The sequence below is a fragment of the Amaranthus tricolor genome, chromosome 14 (genome assembly GCF_026212465.1).
Source record: "Amaranthus tricolor cultivar Red isolate AtriRed21 chromosome 14, ASM2621246v1, whole genome shotgun sequence".
NCBI classification, from domain to species: Eukaryota; Viridiplantae; Streptophyta; class Magnoliopsida; order Caryophyllales; family Amaranthaceae; genus Amaranthus; species Amaranthus tricolor.
This window is the reverse complement of record NC_080060.1, coordinates 7,817,420-7,843,963: the sequence shown is the minus strand read 5'-3', so window position 1 is coordinate 7,843,963 and position 26,544 is coordinate 7,817,420. Positions and strand designations below refer to the sequence as shown.

Sequence of the window (26,544 nt, the reverse complement as noted above, 5' to 3'; positions counted from 1 at the left end):
GATAGGACAAGCATAAACATTAAATCAATAATAAACTTGGTAAATGTGAGTAGAAATTTCGGCAGCATCTCTGCTAATAATCAAACACGTGGTAGAGCAATTAACACAATAAAAACATTAAATTAATCTAAGGCATCATTGCCTTTAAAATCTCACACCACGGCAGAATGATTCATCACCGGCTTCTCAAATCAACATACCAAGTATGGATCGTGTTAGAATCCAAATACCGACCAAATAATTTGCCTTATTTTATGCTTTTTCTATATAAATTAGCTTTATCTATTTCAATTTTTCCTAAAATGAAGCCCAAATCTTGAACGCGCTGCCTTGGAATAGGGGTAACACTCAACACATAAGAAAATGTAAAGGAAAAAAACCCTGGTAGAGCCCTTCATCTATTCAGTTCAGCTGTTCTTAATTCTTATTCCTCTGGGTTTTTGTTGCAACCGTTGTTTTTCTAGGCAATCTTCATCGGACTCCCATCTTCAACCCCAACATTTGCTTCAATCAGGAAGTGCACCCAAGAAATTGAATCAAAATGGAAGAAAAGGCTGATGGTAATCCAAATAGAGAGTTATATGCTTTGCTTCATATCTCCCCAGATGCTTCAACCGAAGAAATTCGTAAAGCTTATCGTCAATGGGCTCAAATTTATCATCCCGATAAATATCAAGATTCTGATGTAATGCCCTTTTCTCTTTATTGGAAAATTTTGTTATGGAGATGAATTAATTGTTGTTTTGTTACAAATTTGCCAAAAATCATGTTTTGCCTAGTGGTTTAATCGTTAAACACGCCATTGTTTTTCTGTTGAATATTGAGTGTTGAATTTCTTCTATGTTTTGGTTATTTAATGTGAGTTTGCAGTGTGATTTCTAGATTAATTTTGGGGTCACTCGTTGCTTAATTTCAGTTTTTGGGGAGTTTGATTTGATAACTAGTAAGTTCTGTTTTGTGTTGATGTTTTTGGAACAAGCAAATGTTATATATCCAGGAACTGCCATTCTTGGTCACCCATTTCCCCAAACGAGTCTTAAGAATCTTTTTTGAATGGTTCAAGCATCATTTCATGATCATCCCTTATCTGAAAAGGTGATGGAAATAACTCAATAAGTCACTGATAGATGGATTTGTGAATTCGTTTGTTTTACTTCAAGTAGGAAGTGGTACTGCCTCCAATATCATTCCTGGATTTATTTAGAATGAATTAACCCTATGAACCATGATGGGGCATATTCATTTATGAGGTTTTGTGGCAATATTAGGGCTTTAATTATATGCGAAATTAAGATAGTTGTTATTTGTTTATACATCAATATGCTCTATCGTTTTTTCCTCCACGTGTTTTGTATGAATGAGCATCCTAATCTCTATGTTGGGGCCCAAAACGACTGCTCTCCTCGCGCTAACCTGGATACACCCCTTGTGGGAGAGAAGCGTTTTTTGGGGGTTTGATGATGCATAAAGTTTTTGAATATTTGGTGCTTCTACTTGCTCATAGATTGACATATTATGGTATATTTCTTATAGAACAAAAGTATGCTCTCTACAAGATCGAAGACTTCCTTTAATCACTAATAGATGTGGCAATCAATTCAATTGGACCATGTCTTGCTGAGTTGGGCCTTTCCTATTTATCATGATAAATAATAATTATTGTTCCGAGTTTTTAGGTTAGTTGGGTCAATCGAGTTTGGAATAATTTATAAGTAAAATAAAATGGGAATTTGACTATATCATAACCTAGCATGAAATAATTAACATACATAGGATCTGGAAGAGTGGATATGCCAATGAAGCTGAATATTAAAATTGAATTGAATTGATTTATTAGAATGTATTGATTACTCAAATTATGAGAAAGTGATGGGAAAAATTATCAAAATTAAACTTAAGTGTAATTATTAAAATTATACAAAATTGAATTGAATTAAAATTTTTTGAACGAAATCGAATTTCGTAGACTTATTTGAATCAATATGAAATTACTATACTTAACTTATTAGTACTTAAAAGTAAGCTAGGAAGAACATCCCTTATCATTGCAAAGTCATTTAAACTTCATACCATAAATAATCCGCTGAAGTTTTGGTTCTAATTGCCAAGTTAATTTTTTGAAAGGAAATTTCTGCCTCATTTGGTGACTATATGGAAACTTCCACATTATAGAGCGCTAATTAAATATCTAAGTGCTTTCTTGTTCTTTGTTTGATTTTTGAATCATCAATGACCTTGTTTGGTGAAACTTATACTTCCAATTTCAAGTTTCCGGACACTTTTTTTTTAAAGTATTTGTATTTTGGCTCAATTCTTATGTAAGTTAACACTAGACGTTTCACGAGTTTGAGTTTTGAAAGTAGCCTCTTGCAAAAAATGCATAGTGGGGTTTGCCTTAATTACTCCTTTGTGGTGACCTTCCTTGGACCCTTGCTTTGTGGGGACACTTTATGCACTAGCTGCCCTTTTTATTCATCTCAGTATTTTAAATACCTGTATTTTTGTTGTTTTGTTTTTGCAATAGTTCCTTATTTAAGAGCAAATGCGCATGAGAGTGAGTTGATAAAACATAATCTTGCTGGATTAAGGTATTTCCATAAATAGCATGTAGTAATTTAATATTGAAGCATGCGTGGACTTCTTGCTTACCATGACCGTAGAGAATAAACTATTTCGACTTTGTAGTCCTTACCCATTACTTGTTGGCTAATTATGTGGATGAAGGAGGTAGAGGAAAAATTTGTAGCCACTTGAGAGCATATGATTACCAAGCATTCTTCCATATAGTAGTTGCTTGTGATGTTTTCTATAGCTGACTTTCTGTATAACAAATTATCCAAGAATAGTGATCAATGCAATAGGTTAATATCACTAAGCTATGTAGTTTGCCAAACTTCTGTAGAAGTCCTAGAAAATAAGCATTCATTTCTTGAATTTATAGATGACACTGGAATGTTATATAGCAAGGTAATAGGTAATAAATGCAATTTGTGAACGGAGCAGTTCCCAACATGTATCTCTATGTGGCAATTGTCTTTTGACTTGCAATTTTGCAAATGCTTAGGATTTTCTTGATGCATTTATTTCAGATGAAAGATATTGCAACGAAGAATTTCCAACGGATATGTGAGGCATATGAAATACTCTCAGATGAGAATAAAAGACAGATATATGATATATATGGTATGGAAGGTTTAATTTCTGGTTTAGAACTTGGAGTAAAGCTAAATAAAGCTGAAGAAATAAAGGAAGAACTTGAAAGATTAAGACGTCTGAGGGAACAAGAGAAGATTTCCCAGATTCAACCTACTGGGTCTATTGTAGCTAACTTGTCATTGCCAGACTTTTTGGATGGTGATGGCATTATGAAGGGGTATGGTTTTTTGTCAAAAAATTGTTTGCTAACCCATTACGTATATATTTTCTAGAAAATCAAAAGGAATGAAGAAGAAAAATCCACGACCATTGGAACCGATATATTGGTTCATAAAGCTGATCCTAATCGTTTCGGATTAAGATTATGACATTATTGTTTTTGTTGTTGTTGATATTAGTACTTATATTTATGTATTAATGACAGAATGGCCACGACCAGTGAGGTGCAGTCTCAAATTTCCAAACGCGTTGCAGTTGCTATTGGTGGGAACTTAGCAGTTACAGGCAAGTCAGGGGCTGGAGCTGCTACAGCTGTAGTTAAACATCAAATATCTTCAGTTGCATCCATTGAGTTTATGGCTTCTGCTGGTCTGAGTTCACTTATTGGTGTACAAACAACACGGTTTGAACTTATATTCTGTCTTGGTTTATTTTGTCATATGACTTATAAATCCCTATTTCGTTTTTTGAGACGACTTTTTCATTTTATGAGTTGTTTAATTTCGATTCACTAACAAGTTAAACCTGGCTATGTTTTGTGCAGCCACATATCACCGCATTCTACTGCGACCGCTGGACTAGCTATGTCGCTAAATGATGGATCAATCAATCTTTCTAATACATGGACGCGTCAACTGTCGCAATCTTCTAATGGAAATGTAGATTACTCTCTTCTCCACAACTTTTTGAAAGTAGTTAAGGAAAATCAAGGGGATATACTTATAGTCATTGTCAATCTTTTGGGATTAAGGCTTTGACATTGTTTTCGTTGTTATTATTGTTGTGTCTATTTCTATTTCTTGTTCATTTGTTTTTACGGATGTCATTGAAGTTTTGGACCCTAATAAATAGCTAAAAGTGCCTTTGGAAATTCATTTGAAATCCTCACTCCCTTTCATTTCGTTTCTCTACCTTTTTGTAGTCTTTTTTTTGTTTGTCCACTAGCTGTTTTCTTTTTTCTGGCACATTTTTATCTCCAATATACTCTAAAATTTTATCTCCTATTTATTATATTTGATTTCCCACTCTTCACAGCCACACTCTGTCTCCCTTCCCTAAGCCACGTGAACGTTTAAACGCATTAGATCATTATCCTTTTCTTCATATGCTACGCTATAAGAACAAATTAAGAGAAATGGAAGTAGTACTCTTATAATAAGTTCAGTTGTGTATCTAAGATTTTCTTTGCAGCTGCTAATATAGTTGGTTAAGAAATAAATTGTTTAATTGTCATCTCAGATACAACTTCTCCTGGGTACAGAAACATCTATTACTGTTGGTTGGCAGAAGAAAGAAGAAAAAATGTCTGCTGCTGGAGAGATAAAGGTACCCAGAATTTGAATTGCAGTTGCTAGATTCTATAGTGTTGAAGCTGAATTTCTTTTTAAATTGATATCTACTTTAATAAACTTGCGGAGATTGCTTTCAATAATTACCTGCTATATGTTTCTTGTTTAAACACCTTTGGAATTAAAAAATGGAAGAAGTTCACATGTTTCTCGGAGGTTTACTCTTCTGACTTCTGCTTATGATGATTTTATAGTCTACTTCTTTCTATTTTTAAGCATGAGTTTCTTGACCTTTCAAGAGTTTTCTTCAGAGGCAGATGACAATCTTTTGCTTTTTGCTAATATTTGTTGGAGGCAAGGGTTTCCCTGTTAAAGTTCCACCAATTTTTCCTCCAGTTCAAGATTTTGACTGAGTTGTATGGTTGGAAGGAGATATCACATTGGCCTACAACATTCACTTCTATATGTTGGCTATATCATATTTGTGTCAGAAGTGCTTGTATATGCTGATATATTGGACCTAGATGCTAATTGATAGGTGTTTATGCATCATGATATTTCATTTCACTGCTGCAGCTTGGTACCGGCTTTTTTGGGGCATCAGCTTACTATACTCATCGCTTTTCATCGAAGTCTCATGGGCGTATAGCTGGCAGAGTAGGAAGGTTTGCCTGTCATTTTAATATCACCACCCTTTCAACTGCTTATTGTTGATGCCTAGTGTATTATCTTTACCTTTTGTTGGATATTTTGTTCTTCAAATATAAAATCTAATACCTTTACATTTGTGTTTTAAATTTTTCTGTTGACTAATATTATCTTCTTTGTAGTAATGCTCTTGAGTTGGAAATTGGTGGTGGACGTAAAATATCTAATTTTAGTACAATACGGATGCTATATTCTATAGGGATTCAGGTAAATGTGGCTTGCTTCATGTTTTTTTCTTTTCTTTCATAAGTCTATCATATCTTTTGGTTGTTTACTTTCAATTGAATGTTGTATTGTTGCTCTTTGCATTTAGCAAAGATAGATCGAGTAACTCAATCGACACTGAAGTCTAAACCAGGGTTTGGCTTTGCGCTATGAGCATTGAAGTTTGTGGCTGATAGATTTTACTCTCTTTTGGCCGTGTATGACAAATGGATTTCAGCTATCCTTTTAATATTTTTTTTCCCAATTAAAATAAATGTGTGATCAACAATTAGTTTATGAAAAAGATGTTTGGAACAAACTATTTAACTTATTCATCATCAATGAAAAGTTAGGTGTTTATGTGGCCAAAATAACTTAGTATGTTGAGTGGTTTCACACCAGGAAATATATCTTCTACAGTTCATATGCCTCTTCCTCGTCTTTGGTTTAGCTGCCATCTAACCAAATCCAACATATCAAGCTTCTCATGATCAATCACCAGTCCACTATCACTAGTTTCTAATGTTGCTCTAACTCTCATTGGACATATGCAGTTTTTGGTGTGACCGCACTCCCAAGATTTTGGTGCTCAGCACTAGTTTGTCTTTCATGCATTTGTGCTGTCACTGAGGCTGTGACATTATAACTTCCCTCAAGTCATAGCAATGAAGGATTTACTGATAAGCATATTTAATGAACATATGAGATGCTGTAGTAGAATACAAGTCTGAGAGGTAACGGAGAGAGGTTGGCTGTCACACCTGACAAATACAGAGTGAAAGCCATTTCTTTTTCTCAAACATGTTTGTATCAATATTCCATGGTTAGTTGAAAGAAATAGACAAGGTGGGTTTAATATATGAGGTAGAAAGTTATAAAAAAGATGACTAGAACAAGGCTTGAAAATAACCTGAAGATGCGCTCACTTAAGTAGAGAAGTGACTGGGGCGGAAAAGGAGCTATACTAACATTATAAAATATTTTTGTTGGAATAAAGGATAAGCTCGTGATCAAATTTGAGCTAAAGGAGCTTCTGAAGCTTAGTGATGGCTCAATATGGGGTTAATGCCTTGATAGTGCTGGAGATGTGTTTGTATGGGCTTGCTTCGATTGGGCTTATGGGCCTATTGGATATTTGGAAACCATGATGGGGTCTGATGACTTATGTTATTACTACTTTACTCTCAGTTAGATAGTTTCCCTTAGTATTTACCATTGGCAGCTGGATTTGCTTGGTGAAAGAGAATGACATGAATAGAACTGATCTTAATAGGAGTATTGTTTATGGGTTGGTTTTTGCTTTAACAATTTGAACCAAACAAGATGGAAGATTGTCAATCTAATGCTATAACTGTATATTAGTATTTTATTTGCTGTGATTAAACTCAGTTTTGTGCAAGTAATCTTGTTGCTCTGAATTGGCTCTTAGATTTGTTAGCAGTATGGATCTCCAATAACAACTATGCTGATTTATTTATTTCTTTTCCTAATAGGGTATCTCCTGGAAGTTTGAATTGCATCGTGGTGGTCAAAAGCTAATAGTTCCTGTAAGTGAAACTCAACTTTATTAGTTTTGTAGCTGTATTTGCTTATTTGTTGACACAACCTTGTCCAGTACTGAAAATGATACACTTGCGTACCATGGATGTAATGAAACCCACTGCGTTCTTTTTATCCAGTGTACTTGATAAGAACTGGGAAGTGTTGAGGCAAATTTATTTACTATAAACTCAATATGTATCCTTTGAATTGATAATGATTAAAGTAAGGTTAAGTTACTGATGATTTGCATTTTGATGTTTGTGCTCCATTTGGAGAGACTTATTGAAAAGGTTCTATATTTACACTGTTGAGTTCTGGCTGACCTTGGTGCATTAAATGCTGTTCTACTTTATTTGCTTGTGGATTCCTGTTATGGGGTGAATTTTTTCTTGCAGGTATTGCTTTCCAGTTTTATAAATCCTGTGTTTGCTGCAGGGGCATTTATTGTTCCAACATCACTTTATTTTGTAACTAAGGTTAGTTAAATATCCTATTTTGGAATCCTTGAACATTTGCTTGACATATTTGTACACTTGTATGTACAATTACTCTTGATCTAGTTGTATGTTTGTTGCCTTTGTGAGATATATCAACAACCAATTGAGGGGGTTGTTGTGTATGCATAACCGCAAGGATATCTCATATTTGAATAAAATTTAAATAGAGACAGATCAAACAAGATCCAACTGGTTGTGTTTTAACTTATAGATTAAGAATAAAATACAAACTAAGAGTGATTGGTGGATATTGCAAAATTCCCAATGAGACGTATGAGGTGAGTAGGAGGGAATTCTAGTTTATTTGGAAATGTTTAAATAGACTAGAAACATGTTTGAACTCATACTCCTGTCTCTTTGAATTTCCTACAATATGCAAATCGAAGTGTGAACTGTTTGCATGCTGTGTAGCAAATTCAAAGGTACAAAGGATTAGTTACTAACCTTCATAAACATGTTGTATCATAAGTAATGTACGCTTTCTAAACACAAACTGTATTTTTTACGTTTTAAATAGTTAAGGTTGGTGCATTAGCAATTCTATTATTGACTTGGCATCAAATATTATCAATGTCAATCATTGTATTTTTGGCTCCATATAGACCCAAAAGAGGAGAATAAATTGTTGGGATGTCAGCAAACACTAATTGTAACTTTTACATGGTAGGATTAGCTATGCTGAGCTTGTTTTGATTGTTTTCACTTTTTGTGCAGAAATATATTGCGAAACCTTATTATCTTAGACGGGAGAAGCAGAAGGCTTCTGAAGTTATGGAGAAAACATCAGGCCAGGTATAACACATCCACATGCTTATTGCTTCGTTGCACTGTATTTTTTCTGCACTCATATAGATCTTCCTTACCGGGAGCATGAAAGAATCAATGCTGGAAATGAAATTTGTGAGGCCTGGAAATCATGGCAATAGCCACAACATATAATTATGATGATCTAGTGACCTGTTGTGATGGTTTATGAAGAGAAAGTGGCTGGATAAAATTAGAAAAAAGTGCCAAGGACCACCTTAAATTTTCCAGTTTTGTGGAGCTCTACTGTGTAAAATCCATTTGTTTTGAGGGGAAAGGGAGGAAGATTAGCTACCTGATAAACATATTCATTCAATACCATCATTATTTGATGAATCCCATCCAACTTCATTAAGTGGCATTTGTATGTTCTGGTTGTAAGTCTGACTATCAAGAAAAAAGAGATGGATGGATGCAGAAGTGTGGGATGACTGATAATAATAGCTTTGATACTTGGGTGGATTTTTAAACAAATTTCTAGCTTGTAATTTCTTGGAAGATTTAAGTTTCTTTTTTAAAAAAGCAAACATCAGGCTTAAAGGTAGATTACCAGCTAGATTTCCAAAAGGGCAGGTTTTGGCAAAATTCAAGATTATTCAAGCTTACATGGTCAAATGCCTGATGGGTACCATCAGTTGTGGTGATGGAGGAATTAAATTATTTTTAAGGTGGTAGTTTTTTCAGGATATATTATACTACCTTCGCCCCTTTGAATTTGTTACACAACATCAAAAAAGCTTTCACTATGATTTGCGATTTATAGTAGATTCAAAGGGGAAAAGGAGTAAGATGTCTGCGAAAACGAATATCAATATAGTATGATATTTTATACAGTTTTGCCTTCTTCTTTAGTTTATTTAGAGGTGAAAACAGGTCTTTACGCTCCCACCCATCAAAAATCAAAACCATATTTTAGAGTTGAGAATTTGAGATCATAGCACCAGAAGCATTTCTGAAACTGTCAACCTGATTTATTTCGATGATTGTGTGAGGGCTATGGAATATGTATGATTTTTAGGTTTCCTTAAATCCTCGTAAATATCTTGTGATGGACTTATGGAAGGATTACATATGGCAAGATAGGAGAATTTTAATCATTTATTAATCTATTCTTAATTTCTCCTTTTATGCCACCTAGTTAAACTTCCCATGTGAAATGGGCTTGTGAGAAATGAAAATAAACTTTTACCCTTTTCACAAGAAAGGATTCCGATTCTAAAACTTTATTTTCTGTGATATTTTTGTATCTCATTATATCTTCAACACTTCATTAGGTTCAAGAGGCTAGAGCAGCAGCAGCAAAGGCTCAGAAGCTGTTAGAAAATGTGGCCAACAGGAAGAGGAATAAACAAACTGAAGTTGGTGGATTGATCATCACAAAAGCGCTATATGGTAGTGCAAGGGTTCTAAAGAGGCAGGATAATTCAGAGGAATCAACTGGTGATGATTTTGATTCACAAATTATTGACGTGACCATTCCCTTGAATTTTTTGGTTAATGAATTGGGGCAACTGAAGGTATGATATCTTTTTTCCTTATAAAAGCACGCTATTTCATGTATATTAATTTTTATTTGGATGTTTTTTGGCTGTTTCAACTTTTTGTCCTTTTTTTCTTTGAGCTGGAAAGATAGATTTTGTTAAGATAAAATTGAAGTAAATTTTCAAAATAGAGAACACCATATATTCGTGTAATGGATCCAAGTATCACGCTAAGCCCAAATATCCACAAACCAGCCCTTCAATTCACCTACGACAGAAGGAAGAAAATGGGGCAGTAACTTCTAGATACAACAAAGGGAATATAACTCTGTTATGTAACGAGAAGTTGTTATGCCAGCTGGAGGGTGTATTTCTTTCTGTTTTGCAAGGGAGGAATTACTCCTAGTAGATTCTCTGGTGTATAAAAAGAGAGGGGGAGAATGACTTCATTCATGCTTGTATTTTTCTGATATTGTGTACTTGTACACTAAGGAGTCACTGAACCGCTCGAAGAGTTCAGCTGAGCACACTGCTCAGATTATATAATAATAAAAGCACTCCTTTTATTCTATCTTCTTCTCTTTATTCTTAATTTCACTATATTACTGCTTTCTGAATTCATTGCATTACAATTGGTCATTGCGTCAGGGTTTCCTGTAGTTCAGTTTCAAAATAATGTTCTGGTTACTCAGTGAGGTACGTTTTTAGGTGAGAAAGGTGTGCGAATAAGTAGAACCTCTTGACTCTTGAACGTTAGGAAATGAAGTTAAGTTTATCAGCTAATAGCCGGCTCTGCACAATTCTGTCTAAAGTTTCACATGTACCATAGTTAATTCATGCGTTCCTATGCTTTGCTGTTCACTTTGATATGGATACAAGTCTTATAGTCAGCTGTATGCCTCATCTTTCGAATTTCATAATTTGAAAGTTACAAAAACTTGTACATTAGGTACGCTGTATTTGCCAACTAGAATACAGTGTACTGAATAAAAGCATTAGAGGACTCTCATGGATCATAATAGAGCAGTCAATAGAATTAATTGTATACATCCCTCGTATACTAAGGGAGAGGACTGGTGAAAGCTACATGATTAAGAGTGGTTTATCTTTTCTTTCACAAGGACACTTTTTTCCTGTCTGTATTTTTCATGCACCTGGAAACTGTGTTTGATTCGTTATGAATTGAAAACAGAAATTTAATTGTAACAATGGAATTCCACTGGATATTCAGGGTAAACCCAAGGTTTTGAAAGTCTAGGACATTGTAAGATATATCATACGAGCTGAAGAAAGCGTATAAACTTCTCGATTCTTCAGATGCCTCATCTCATGCTCTCTTAATTTAATGGACTTTTCTATAATTGAGGCCACTGCAAGGTATTAGACTTGTCCCACATCGGTTGTATGGGCAACTAATGAGGGGTTTATAGATCAGATGAGCTCTCTCGCATTCTAGTTTAGTCTTTTGGGATAACGCTAGTGTTAGAGTCAACTTAGAGTGGTGGCCTAGGAGGGGTGGCTAGATAAGCTAGCAGTGACCAACGAGGATGTTGGGCTTTACAGGGGGTCCAATGTTATGGATTTTAGGCCAATGCACGATATAAGATTTGTCCCACATCTTTGTATGAGTAACTGATGAGAGATTTATAGATCAAATGGCTCTCTGACTAATCTTTTGGGTTCTCCCGTTTAATCTTTAACATTTGCATCCCCCACCCTCTCGTCTAACTGATTGTCTTCTTCTATAAGCCTCTCACCCTAATTAAAAACGCTTTTATTAGCAACATCCTTACTGAGCTGTAATATTTTTTTCCACCTTACCCCTGCTATAGCTAGTTTATTATAAATTGCCGTACGCTTGCTTAAAGCTAATGCAATCTTCATAGACGTGGAAAGCATAGTGTGAAGGATGCATTTTATCATAAAGAAAATTTGGGAATTAAACGCTGTTATCTTCTTGAGTTGAAATTGGATTGATATACTCCCTTTTCGTTCTCTTCTTCTTGACGACCTATTATACGATTGGATTGCTGCTAGGTTATTGTATAGTCCCTTCTCACTCAAGTAGACGTGTCCATTTTATTCGACCCTGTTTTCCTAAAATTTTGTAAAATTGACTGCCACGTTGTAACTTTGTACTTTGCTCATTGTTCTGAACTTGTGCTTATTATTAATGCTTATTACCTCCTTCGTTCTCTGCGGAGAATATGTAGTAGCAATCAACTATCTATTTTGATGCAGCTTCACGATGGTGTGAAGAAATCAGGCATCATGGGTTTTTGTGACCCGTGTCCGGGAGAACCCAAGAAACTGCTCGTTTGGTACACATACAACACTCAAAACTTCAAGGTAAAATCTTGTTCTTATACTTGTCTTTCTGTATTCTTTGGTGCATTCAAGTGTATTCAAATGGGTGCAATTAGGTGATCGTGGATGACTACGAGGAGTTACGGATACCCCAGGAAGCTCATCGTCTATAGAGAGTTGTTCTCCAGCAACAGGACCTCTTAGTTTTCAGGCTCGTATACAACTTGACACTCTATCTTTTCTGTTGTGATCGCTTTTGTAATTATACGAATGATGCTCTAAAAATTTTCATTAAATTTCTTCTTTCGATTCATCCTCAAAGTCGAGGGAATAAAACGAATTCACCATTGGGAATGAATGATTTTTGTTCAAATAAAACCTCATTATTACATGGCTCAACTACTGTGATGCTCATGGCTATAGGAGAGCTAAATTATGGCATTCAATTGTTACTCAAAAGTCAAAACTAGAGGTGTACAATTTGGTGGGGCCTATTAAGAGCCTGTCGCCTGGCTCGTTTTGAATGGTCAAGCCCGTTAACTCTTAAAAATGGGCCAAACTTTTAACGGGTCTATTCATAAAGATAATTAGCGACTTGGGGTCAGACTTCTAATAGTCGGCTTCATATCAAACACAAATTTTTATTATTTTTAAACGGGCTTAGAAAATGATGTATCTAACTGGCTTCTGCTTCATAGCTAAGATTCTTGTATTTTATATTGCTTTTTACTGTATTTATTTATATTTTATATGCTTTTTAATTCGTATGCTGTGATTTGCTTTCTCATAACTACATAAATACTACTCACTTAAGCCTTTTCCTTTGCCTTCGCTGGTCGTTTGGGATGGTAGAGCGGCCTTCCAATATTTTTGTTTTTCAGCATCAAATTTTTGCGCTCAATTTAGTGTTTGCATGCAGTGTTCTCAGTGGCGAATCTAGCGTGATGTCGTTGAGGTCAATTGGCATCATTTAAATTCACATTAACATCAAATATTACATATAAATACATGCTTGATGAGTTTATATTTTTTTTGGATCTGTCACTGCTTGTTCTGAACTGATCATCAAGCTTTCGATATGTCATTTAATTTAATCTTGCACGTATTTTCATGAACACTTATAAGTATGCGTAGATCTCCATAGATTAACCATAGAAAATCGTCCACTGTGTTGGCTTAAATATCAACATAAATACTCCTTTTATCTTTGTGATTTTCCACATATGTTTTAAATTAAATTTAGACCGTTCTCTTTAAATTGTTACTTCTCTATTTTGACTATAGTTTTACATTCTACTTTTTAACGTCATCTATGAATTCACTTTCTTTTTTCTTCCCATCCATTTATTTTTGAACCTACTAATTAACTATTTTTTTTTTTTAATTATTATTATCATTAAACTCAGTGTATCCCGCGCATAGAATAGTATGGTTAAAGTCTGGGGAGAAAAGGCGCTTATAAAAAAGAATGCCATCAAAATTTTTTTTTATATAATTCACGAATATTTTGTTTGAATTTACCACAAATGTTTGTTTGCTTAGTGAATTTTTTGTTCCTAACTTTGAATTGAAAAACTTTTTAGTAGTAAGTTTTAATGATTTTTTAGAAGAGTATTGTATTGTAGAGTGGTATGGGGGTGTTTATTAGGATGATGCATTTAGGGGTATTTTTGTAATTCCTTAAAAAATTTAGCGATACAATAAATTTAAAAAGCGTGTAAAATTATGAGTCTTGTTTGGTGATTGAGTGTTTTTTATCAACTTGCTTGTTGGTGTTAACTAGTTAGTTGATCAAACAATTAAATTTATTATTTATTTATTATTTATTTTTTTTACTTTGATTTTGTAGCCAGCTAAATTTGAAATTAAAATAAAACTACCCTGCCCACCTTTTTAAATAACATTTGACTTATTAATGCACTTCTTCTATATCAAACACTGAAATCTAATAATTAATTTTAGGAAAATTTCACATGGTAGCATCGAATTTTTATGAAACGCTAGTGGTAGCACTTTTGTAAGATTTTTTCACATGGTAGCATTCAGTTTATGCTTTATCCAACTGTCGTAGTATTTTCTGTTAACTTTTTGTCAATTTCCGTTTAATTCACCATTTTGACGTTTCTACCCTTATCAAATTTGATTCTTGTCTTTATAATTTGCCCTAAACATTTGAAAGCGTTGATAAATTAAATGGTAAATTAAACGTCAAAATGGTGAATTAAACTTTGAGATCATAAAAATGGTTTAAGGCAAATTATAAAGACAACCAACACTCTATAAGGACGAAAACATCAAAATGATAAGGGTGAAAACATTAAAATGGTGAATTAAACAGAATTTGACAAGAATTTAACGGAAAATACTACGGCAGTTAGATAAGATATAAACTGGATACTATCATGTAGAAAAATCTTACAAAAGTACTATCACTGGCATTTCATAAAAATTTGATACTACCATATGAAATTTCTCTTAATTTTATCAAACATCTTTACTTAAAGTTATACAACTAGTTAAAAAAAAAACAAAAAAAAAAACCAATGAGATTAACATGTTAAAGAAGCTAGAAACTAACCAATAACCTAATAATAATCACCAACCAACAACCAGAAGCTTCGGTAATGTGAATAAGAAATAAATTAATAGCATGGGCTTGCAATATTATATGATTGATCTTAGTTATGAAATGGAGGTCGAGATCTGGGCTTTGGATAATCTGCATATATCCCTGGATATTGATCATTGTGTTTGCTTGGAACATGCCATGAAAAAACAGATTTCTTCAAAACTACTGAATATGCTTCACTTCTATGCATCATATTCATTCCCTTAACTTGTAAACCACTATAAGCTTGGCTTCTAACACTAACACTACTATCCCTGTGCATGTCTAAAGCTTTTTCCTCCTCAATATTTGTCACCTTCTCTTCAAATCCCTCCATGACCTGTAAAATCTTAATCATATAAGTAATCAATAGTGGTTACTATATAACTTTACAATTTCGTATAAAATATATTCAAGTGAGATCTTATTAAATTCGTTTGGCTGCCTAAGTTCTTAATATCAACTTTATATCAATTTTAATCTTAGTCAATATAAGATATTTATATTATACTCCTATTTATTCCTATAATATTATTAGAGTATATATAACACATTTTAGGGCCACACCATTAGCTAAAGTTTTTGGTTGAATTGATTTTTTGTCATGACATCAGAGCCAACGTAATAAGAGAGTTCACAGGTTGAAATATATAACTAATATTTCATATTTTAACAAATTAAAAAGCATGCAAAACAAAGTTGTGCATGTATTTCTAAATCATGCACTCAATAGGCTAAAAGAGATCTTAAGAAATTTAATCTATAACAGTATTATCCCGCTTTCTTTATCTAATGTCCCTTACGTGTTTTGAATTTGAAATGTTTGGTTGTAAGTGTAACTCTCAAAATATGTTATAAACTCCATTTTAGTGCACTATACATATTTTTTTAAAAAAATCTTTAGAGTTTCTTTAATGCAAATTTTAAAGGGGTGGAAAAATTATACTTTTTGTTACATGAGACGTTAGAATTTAAATGAACAATGATGAAGAAAATAAATAAAGATAAACAAAATAAAAAAAATTCAAACCTTAAGTGAGTGAGCAATTTTGGATATGCCACTATTGGTAACATAATATCGAGCTTTACATGCATGAAGCAATATATAGAAGATGACAATGAAAAGGAGCTTCATTGCTATCATAAATCCTTATTCTTAAGATAATTAAAGGGATTAACACCATGCATGCTCCATCAAAAAGGACTTCATAGATTACGATGTACTCCAAAGAAACGGTAGGAATAAGCAACTATGTCTAAAACTCTAGTTTATATACTAATAGACTATCTTCTTCCTATGCATGGGTTTTTGCTATATTTATTTTTTTAAATCCATTCTAATGAATTTGCTGTATTTTTATTTTTTTTGCAATGATTTACACTTTTTTTTTAAAAAAAAATTCTTGTCCCTGTATTTAATTTATCTTTTCACCATAATCATATTTTTACCCATTTTTTTAATTGACCAAATTTTACAAATGTTATGAAGTACGGGACAGAGGGATCGATCAGTATATAATAGAAATGTTATTTAGTACTTCATCGGTTCATCCGTTTTTTTTCAAATTTCCCATTTGGTTTTTGGACACTATATATTCATCATTCACTTTTAATTTGTATTTTATTCTTAATCTATAAGAGTATAAGTTAAACATAGTTAAATGAGATCTTGTTTGATTCATTTCAATATAAGATTTATCAATTTTTAGTTTTTATAATTTTTAATTATATACAATTAAAGATATTAAGCGTAGTATTAGTGTGCTCCAAACGTGTTCCAAACCAAATGGGAGGTTTGAAACGAAGGGATTATAAATTATGTTTTGCCCCATATTGTAGGCCTAACTAAAGAACAGGGCGAGCATTTTAAGTGCTAGGATTGTCGATATGCCTATAATTTACGGACAAAACAAACTAAAACTTTTGGTAGTATATGATTTCATCATGGGAGACTTTTTAGCATAAGAGTATAAAGTGAAAAAGAAGTTGAAATATAATATTTAAAATACATAATATCTTCATTCGATTACACAATATTTTCTTTATTTAATTGTTTTAAATTATTTTGTTATATTATTATTTTCAGAAAAAAATAATTACGTAAATGTCTATTTTATTTTTTTATTACTCATATTTCATTAATTATTACACGTATTTTTTGGAGCTTATATATGATCTTTTTAACACAAAGATACCAACTTTTTAATTCTTGTACAAAACCCTTATGTTGCAAGTAATCAAACCGAACAAAGAAATTAATTATATATTTATAGTACAACTCAAAATATTATTGAAGTTAAACTTTAATAATTGATATTTTTTTTTGAAAGGATTATAATTGGTATTTTTATCGCCTTTTTTTTTTCTTTTCTAAAGATAGCTGGGTATATAGGAAAAAATTACCTAGAATAATCTAATTTTTTGTTAATTTTTAAAACGATCTCAGCTGTTAATTAACCATGAATAATCCTAATTTTAGCATTAATTACCTAATGACATTGTTGACCAAATAGTGACCGTTTTTGCAGGTTACTTGCCACAAAAAAAAAGATCAAATAAAAAATAAATTCACTTGATTTCACTTTTTAATTTTTTATTTTTCAATATTCTATAATTTAATTTTGCAATTAATTTTTTTTTTATGCAAAATGACTTATTGTGTAGGTATAAGGTTATCTTAATGCATTCTTAGCAAACACCCATTATAGTTGATGTTATTCATGTTCAATCAAAAGTTAAAATTATTATAGGAAAATCAGTAAAAAATTAGATTATTTTGGATAATTTTTTCAGGTAAATTTGGCATATTACGTATTAGTGTTCGCAACCCTTTTAATTTACTTCTTTCAATTTAAGATAAAGGGTAGGTGTCTCTTCAATAAAAATAAAAATAAAGCATATGTATTTATTTTCATGCAATCCAAAAAGCTTTGACCTTTGATCTCTCTAAGTGCTCACAAATATAACAAACATAAAATATATTATTTTTTTTAGATACAATGAAAAAAAACTACCAAATGAAGTATAAATTTTTTTATTACTCTAACAATCGTTTGGTAAATGATATTAAATAATAAAAATAATGATAACGGCAAGTTAGTGTAATTTTTGTAGAAATATATTTAACAAGTCTAATGATCATAGGTATACTCATTCAAAAATCTTTTTTTCTTTACAAAATTTATTCCAATATATTACCAAGTTAATATGTGCTATTAAGTGGTAATAGAGGGTCTTTGAGGGTGTGCGAGGTTGGGTGTTGCGAAGAGCCCCTCTTTCTTCCCTATATGAAAAGGTTAATCAAAAAAGATATGTTAAGTTTATTAATAAATTAAATGTATTTACAATAAATAAGATGCAAAATAAAAGTTTTGCACAAGGCCTCTAAATTTTTCAAGACGGCACTGGGTGGTAATAGAAAATTGTAAAGAAAAACACTTTTTTATGATTAAACATTCACTACATGAAAATCGCATAATACACATCATGAAAATTTACGATAAAGTTTATTTTCATTTTCACTATTTAGTACTAATTACCAAATAATCCGTAAATTTTCAATTCTATATTACAAATTCTCAAATAAAACGGTCTCATCAAAATGTGCTTTTATCATGTTAAATAAAGTTATCAATTTCAAATAATAAAACAAGAGAAACACTATGTTCCCACTTTTCATGTGAGTCGATCTTACCATGATGTTTTCACATATTACATAGCAACATACTGGGAAAATAAACAACACTTTCTTAGGGATCATCGAGGTTTTGGGGTACTGCTTTTCTTGGGACTTTCACCAGCTTCAACATTTTATAAAGTTTGATCAACCATCAAAGATGAAACGAGCCGCAAATTGCGTCACCAAGCACAAGGTCTAAAAAAAACAACCTTCTTTGTATGATCTTATTTCCTTAGTTAGTTTAGCTTGTACTTATTTATAGTGTTGTATTTCTCTTCTTTCGTAATACCACAAAACATATTGAATTCACTTCTCTTATAAAAAATCGTTAATGAAACTATGAGTTATATTTGATACTCTAGAAAGGAGGTTAAATAGATATAATTTTTTAATTAAAATTTTCGTCGATCAAGATTAATTCTCAATTTTATATATGTCGGCTATTTGAAATAAGACAAATTATAAAGGTAGAGTTAAATTAGACAAAACAATTAGATTTGTATATTCACCCTAATGGCTAATCTCCTCTTAATATTATTCAACTCTAAGGATTTCAACACCACATTTCTTTATTATCTAAACCATATCATTTTTTATTTCACTTCGCTTATGAGCCTATTACACACTTTATAAGTTACACTTATAACTTAAGGTAACTTAATAAAAAGCCACGCTTATCTTCGTAATGATTTAATGACACAACACCCCATCAAACTAAGACTCAAATTCTTGTGAAAATAAAGTATTTAGCTAACTTAGACTTATACTTGACAAAGCTAAACCAAAACAATGTAAGATGTGATTTTTCATAAAAGATGGTATATTTGTGATCTTCATGCTTCAATTTGAGGGAGTGTCAGAAATTGTTATGTATTTGGCCATGCTCTTCTTTATGGGTAAGAGTTGTCGCCTTCCTTTCCTCCCCAGACCCTGATCATAGTTTTCTATCGGAGGGATAAACTGAGTACGATGATGATGACGACGATAATGATTATGATGAGTATAATGATGATGATGTTAGAAATTGTTATGTATTTCGGCCTATTTTGTACTATAATGTGGGCTTTGCTTTCATATAACCTTGCATACATTAAATAATATATTCAAGAGGTCAGTTTCCCTACATATATTGAATTCATGTGGTTACAAATTCTTTAGTCCCATTTTGACATAATTTAAAAAGATTTGCGTCCACTTCTATAGTTAGTACTTCCTACTAATTTATCTACTAAGATAGTAGTAGTACTCTCACGGCCCGTTTGGTTGATGGTAATGAAGTAATGGGAATGAAATGTTGTAATGACAATAGTAATGAAGGAATGGATATGAGAATTGGTAATAAAGATTCTTTTGTTTGGTGTGCATGACTAAAGAATGGTAATGGAAGATAATATTCCATTGATTGCATTTGGTTGTTAGTAATAAAAAATAGTAATGACTCTTAGTTTCATTATTGTATATTTGTATCTAAAAGCATTATTGTATCTAAATTATTCTATCTAATGTTTCTTTTTTTAATAATAATATTTTTTTGGATAATTACATACATTACCTTTTTTTTCTTCATTATTTTTTTTCTTCAGCTCGAAACAACATTACCTTATTTTATTACCACAGTAATACTTCATTACCATTACCGCCTAATACCATGTTGTTTGATGGTAATGAAAATGGCCCTTTTTGGTAATTTCATTACCTTATTTTATTACCATCCATTACCATTGAAGGCATCCAAACAACCAAAATTTTCATTACTTAATTTTATTACCATTACCGCCCTCTAATACCATGTACCAAACGGGCCGTCAGAGGAATGCAAGTATAGAGGACCTGTTACCTCTATGACAGTGGAAGTTAACGTAGGTGTTACACAAGCCATAAAAGAAGAGAAACGATTTACAATCTTTCACTCATAACATTTTTTCTTGGCCTTGTTAGAGCATTAATATATCCTGGGGCTTTAATCATTAGCTTAAACTTTTGGTTGAGTTGGTTCTTTAACATAATATTAGAAGCCAACGTGACAAGAGGTCACGGGGTTCAAATCTCAGCCACCTCTCATTTTAAGTGGAATATTCAGCGCCTATGCACATCCACACTTCTAGCCCAATGAACTCTTGTGTGAGGGAGCGTGTTAGAGTATTAACATATCCTAAAGCCTTAACTATCAGCTTAAACTTTTAGTTGAATTCGTTTCTTAACAGCCCTTACATGTATTGGAAGGAATATTTTTTGTTGTAACAAACTTCTAATGTTATGATGCTCATTTTTGTTGATGTAGCAGCAAGAGGATGATCGTTATGTTCTGAGTCAGCAACAGGATCAATAGATTATAAATAATCATATTTTTTCTTTTTTCTAATTTTGCACCTTTTTTTCTTTACATTTATTTCACTGATTTTGCATCATTTCCTTTTATGACAATGATCTCACTCTCCTTCTTTTCATCGAATACACTAACTTATATTCTTTTTTCATCTTAGCCGCTTATTTTCTTCTTCCACTTGCTTTTTGTCTCATTATCTAACTCAATTTGTCAACTAAATTTCACCCATACATATTCTTACAACATACTACATCATCCCATCATACATATTCTCAAATAACTTTTGTTTGGTTATGGGGTAGACTAAGAGAAGGAAATGATTAGTTAAAAATCGAACGTATGATTTTTAATGAGTTAGGGATAATGATATTTACTTAACTGAGACAAGACCTATGAATAGACTAGATTTTAACAAATAAAAACAGTACGCAATTTGCTATAAATTGTATTATACTCTGGACTAAGACAATTATTTCATAAGGATTACTATCCCTACTAAGCACCATGCCAAGTTGCTAATAGTATATGAGTTACCTAACTACAAGTGTGAAACTATCTTGGTCAAGCCACTTATATTGATCACATTTTAAAACACAAGTTGTAATACTTGAAGCACAATTTCATTGAATATCCCAATTGTAGTGTGAACTCTCCTTTTGAAAAAACAGTTTGAATCGAGAATCAGGTTTCATCTTAGTTGAAAAACAAGTATCATTTAAAAAAAAAAAAATCTTTAATTCGATTCTCACCTTACTCTTTTCCATCAGCCGACCTTATAATCCAAAAAGAATAGTGTAAATTCTTGTCCAAAATCACTTTAGTATAACTCCCCCTTAACATTAGTTTCATTTCATCCCATACACTTCTCTTTTAGTCCCTTAACTTATTCATACCATACTTTGTAAAATGACAAAAATCCCATGCTTCATTCCATTGCTCTACATTTTCCTCTTCACACAATCTGTCTCAAGCCAATGTCTCCATGACCAAAAAACTTTCCTCCTTGAGCTAAAACACAATCTTACATTCGACACCGAGACTAATACCGACAAGCTCGAAGGGTGGAACGAAAGCAATGACTGTTGCCAGTGGAGCGGCATTGAATGTGACATCTCAACAGGTCAAGTCATAGGCCTAGACTTAAGCTGGAAAGGTATCAACACCAGCCTAAACTCAAGCACTTTATTCAATCTAAACACCCTTCAAAAACTAGATTTATCTGGTAATTATATAGGAACTATACCCCAAGAAATCAGCAAACTATCCCAACTAACTTACCTCAACTTATCATATGGTGCCTACACAGGACAGGTACCTATTGAAATATCCAAGCTAGTTAAATTAGTAGTTCTTGATCTTTCTATTCCTAGTATGTCCTCATCTATGGAGAATCCAAATTTAGCTATAATAATCCAAAACCTTACTAATTTAAGCGAGCTTTATATTGATCAAACAGATGTTTCTATAATTGGAAACAAATGGGCTCAAGCATTATCATCTTCACTTCCTAATCTCCAAGTTTTAAGCATGAAATTTTGTGGGCTTACTGGTATAGTTCACAATTCCCTTTCAAAGCTTAAGAATCTTAGTGTGATTCGTTTCGATAACAATCATATTAATGGGTCAATACCAGATTATTTTGGTGGGTTTAAAAATCTGACAGTACTAACTCTTAGTCAGTGTGATCTAACAGGGGTAGTACCCAAGAGTATATTTCAAGTGCCCACACTTAGAATCCTTGATTTATCATTTAATCAAAACTTGCAAGGGAGTTTTCCTGAGTTTTACGAAAATGGGTCTTTCGAGGAGTTAGTCCTTGCTCATTCGAGCTTTTCAGGTGTCATACCGAGTTCCATTAGCACCCTCAAGAGGCTTTGTACAATCGATCTTACTATGTGTAGTTTACATGGAAGTATCCCTTCATCAATCGGAAGTATAAGCCTACTCGAGCATTTAGATCTTTCTTATAACCAATTTTCGGGTCCTATTCCATCCTTTTCATCAAACAATAAGCTAACTTACCTAGCTTTAAATGCAAACAATTTTAAAGATTTTATCAGTACTACAGAGTGGGGAAAACTACCTAATTTAGAATACCTAGATTTGTCTAACAATAAGCTAGAAGGGTTAATACCCATGTCAATTTTGAAGTTAGAAGGGCTTACTTATGTAGACTTTTCTTATAATAAGTTTAATGGTACACTAAAACTAGTTGAGATTCTACATAGCTTAAGTTACCTTGAAGAGCTTAAACTTTCACACAATTTCTTGTCAATTGATCTAAATGGTTGTGGGGTAAACTCCTCTTTTCCCCAACTAATGACCCTAGGGCTTGCTTCGTGCAACTTGAGCTTTGTGCCTGAATTTCTTAAGAATCAAACTTCGTTGATGACTCTTGATCTTTCAATGAATCATATTTCAGGTACATTGCCCGGGTGGGTTTGGAGGATTGGTAGACTAGACACATTGAATGTTTCCTCTAACCATTTCGTTCATCTAGAACCGCCTTCTCTTGGGGACTCGACTTGCTTACCTATCGAATACTTAGACCTTCATTCCAATGATCTCCAAGGAGAAGTTCCCGGTTTCCTGTTTTGCTCGTTTATCTTGGATTGCTCTAACAATCATTTCACTTCCATCGACCATCAATTAGGAAACTACATCTCTGAGATGACTGCTTTTATCTCTTTTTCGAGAAATAGCTTACATGGAAACATCCCAAAAGAACTATGCAACATCACATATCTTGAGATTCTTAATCTAGAGCATAATTACTTGAATGGGACTATTCCCGATTGTCTCATGACTTTGCCACAACTCGGGGTACTAAATCTACAAAAAAACAACTTAGTAGGTACAATCCCTGATCAATTCCAAAAAGATTGCGAAATGCAAACTCTAGACTTAAATGGAAACTCCCTACAAGGACATATTCCACAATCACTTGCTAAATGTGAACAACTAACAACACTAGATCTTGGGAAGAATCATTTAAATGACACATTCCCCTGCCACTTAAAAACCCTATCCGACTTGCAAGTTCTCGTCCTTAGGTCCAATGAATTCCATGGAAACATCGACTGCTCAGGAACACACACACTTTGGCCGAAGCTTCAAATTTTCGACCTCGCTTCTAATCATTTCACCGGTGATTTACAATCCAAATTTCTTTTCAAATGGATAGCTATGATGGGTGCGAAAGGGAAAACCGAATATGGGTATTTACGAAATGATCTAGATGAAACTTCCTATAGAAGTATAGTGACCCTTAACTTTAAGGGCAGTACCTATGAGCTGCAATACATTTTGACAGTATTTAACAGCATCGACTTATCTGACAATGCCTTTTATGGGATGTTCCCAACAGAGTTGGGAAGGTTGAATGGCCTTAAAGTTTTGAACTTGTCTCACAACACCCTATCAGGAAACATTCCCTTATCAATTGGGAATCTTACTGAGATTGAATCCTTGGATCTTTCTTGTAATTCTTTTAGTGGAAATATACCACAAAATCTTGTGAGTTTGTACTCTCTTGGGTACTTGAACTTATCTTATAATAAGCTATCAGGAATGATTCCTACAAGTACTCAACTTCAGTCATTCAATGCATCTTCATATGAAGGTAATAAAGGGTTATATGGCCCACCATTAACGCCGATTGTTAGAAGCAAGCCCGAGTTGGGATCGAGTAAACCGGTGTCTTTAGAAGAGACAGAATGGAGTTCAAAGGATACTTTGGAGTGGATGCTGAGGGGAGCTGGAGTTGGGTTACCAGTTGGAGTTATGATCTTTGTGGGGCCACTTCTTTATATCAAGAGATGGAGGGAATGGTACTTGTACCATCTTGATAGATTGATTATGAAGATATTGCACAAGGAAGATAATGCAAGTGCAAGGAGGAGGAGAAGAAATCAAAGGCAAAGACATTAGACACAAATCTGGGAACATTTTTGTTGTATGAGACGGTGTCACTGAAAGATGCGGCTCAAATAAGGGATAAATAGCCCATCTCATACATATTATGAGAATATAAACTCCTTGTTTAATATCATTTCACCAAGAGACGGTATCTCACAAGAGTAGCTCATAGTATGATAGAGTATGTCTTTATTTTTTCAATTTGCATTATGTTTATTTTGTGCTTCTAGCTGCTAAATTTGAATAAAGCTTAATGCTATTTTATACGTCTAGTTGCTAAATTGTTTGAGAGCAATTTTAGAGAGCAATTTACGTGATTAAGAAAGAAATTTATTTGAAATGAGTGTGCATACTATGAAATAAGTTTGTTATACATTTTTTTATTAAATATTAAAATGGATTGAACTTCTTGTAAAAATCGTCTCTAAAACCCATTTCTCACAACACTTACCAATAAAGTAGTAATCAATACCATAAACATGATACTTGAATCTTAATCTTATCTTAATCTTAATACCATAAAATATGATACGTATATGTGGTTGGGACTTGGGCTATCTACCCGAACACGTACGTATGTTGCATTATAATTGAGTATGTACAAAAAAAAAAGTCATATTTTTGATATTGAGCTATTGGTCCATCTCTTAATGGTCTTAGGCTGGGCCATCTTATTTGGATACAATGTAAGTGTTTGCACCCTGTCTTTGCCCATTCTACTCTTTAAGACAGACATCAAAAAAATTTAATGTAGCCCTCTCATTCATGGATATATCAGTATGGCTATTCTTGTGAGAGACCGTCTTTCAGTGAGTCAACCTCAAAATAAGAAATTCATATTCTAAAATTTTTATTATCGATTATTCAATCTAAGTATAAGGCTCGTCTCACATTAAGAATGACTCATATAAAAATTCATGAATTGGGTTTATCTACGTTTACTGATTTTTTTTTCCAACTCGTAGAAAGTATGAGCACGATACAGAATATTCATATTCATGTCCATGTCCATATTATGACCGGTGCTAATCCAAATATCAATTAAAAAAAATATATATGTAATATAATTACCTTTTCATCTACAAATATAAGTCGATATTATAATGGGTGATAATCTAAATACACACAATCATTACAATTAAGACCAAATCATCCTTCAATCCATTCAACTTATTAATGTAGTCATAGTAATACTTTTATGGTAGATTAGAATGAATTAATTGCAAGGTTTATACAGAATATAATTACACTATAATAGCTATAGGAGTAATAATTGTTACCATACGTATATTTTCATGATCAACCGTATCGCTTTTTTGAGAAACGATTTTTTTAAGGGATATATCTTAGGAGATAGTCCAATGTAATTTTTTTTAAGTAAATAAGCATAATTGTAACTTAATCATGCATTTTAAGAAAATTGTTTTTTTCCTCACTCATGCACATTGCGTTGAATTCCAAATCGAAAAACAACATTTCTTTCGGTCATTCACACATACTACATTTATTTTGTCAATCATCAAAACTAATCAAATTGTCAATATAAAATCATTCGCGTACAAGGTAGCGGTGATGCGGTAATAGGAGTGATGCGATTATCGTAACGCTAAAATATCAGATTATATCCAATACACGATTTGTTTACATATTTACAACAGGAAAAACGATTCCTTTATTTTGAAATTCATTTACTATGCGACCAATAGGATGCGATGCTGGGTTAAAAATTTTCGGCAAGTCAAAGTGCTTCGTTGAGGTCTAATATTCGCATGAGCAACACAAGTGCAATATCATACAAGCATAGCA

General features: G+C 32.9%; 2 protein-coding genes across 2 annotated transcripts; both read left to right on the top strand.

Annotated features, from left to right (window-relative positions):
* Positions 1 to 299: 299 nt before the first annotated feature.
* LOC130799663 (chaperone protein dnaJ 13) lies at positions 300 to 12,565 on the top strand. The gene is made up of 13 exons (XM_057662836.1): positions 300 to 685; positions 3,090 to 3,373; positions 3,581 to 3,778; positions 3,920 to 4,034; positions 4,615 to 4,701; positions 5,241 to 5,329; positions 5,495 to 5,579; positions 7,070 to 7,123; positions 7,514 to 7,594; positions 8,330 to 8,407; positions 9,694 to 9,936; positions 12,142 to 12,249; positions 12,324 to 12,565. The coding sequence occupies exons 1-13, from the start codon at positions 542 to 544 to the stop codon at positions 12,378 to 12,380; spliced, it is 1,623 nt and encodes a 540-aa protein (XP_057518819.1). The 5' UTR covers positions 300 to 541; the 3' UTR covers positions 12,381 to 12,565.
* A 9,161-nt stretch (positions 12,566 to 21,726) lies between these two features.
* Positions 21,727 to 24,750, top strand: LOC130799242 (receptor-like protein 7). Its single transcript, XM_057662349.1, has one exon. It carries the CDS (start codon positions 21,727 to 21,729, stop codon positions 24,748 to 24,750), a length of 3,024 nt encoding a protein of 1,007 aa, XP_057518332.1.
* The last annotated feature ends 1,794 nt before the right edge of the window (positions 24,751 to 26,544 follow it).

Coding starts and splice junctions, on each gene's coding strand:
- LOC130799663 (XM_057662836.1), top strand. CDS start 542: ATGGAAGAAAAGGCTGATGGTAATCCAAATAGAGAGTTATATGCTTTG. Junction 4,035..4,614: donor CGCAATCTTCTAATGGAAAT/GTAGATTACTCT, acceptor TTGTCATCTCAG/ATACAACTTCTCCTGGGTAC. Junction 4,702..5,240: donor CTGCTGCTGGAGAGATAAAG/GTACCCAGAATT, acceptor TCACTGCTGCAG/CTTGGTACCGGCTTTTTTGG.
- LOC130799242 (XM_057662349.1), top strand. CDS start 21,727: ATGACAAAAATCCCATGCTTCATTCCATTGCTCTACATTTTCCTCTTC.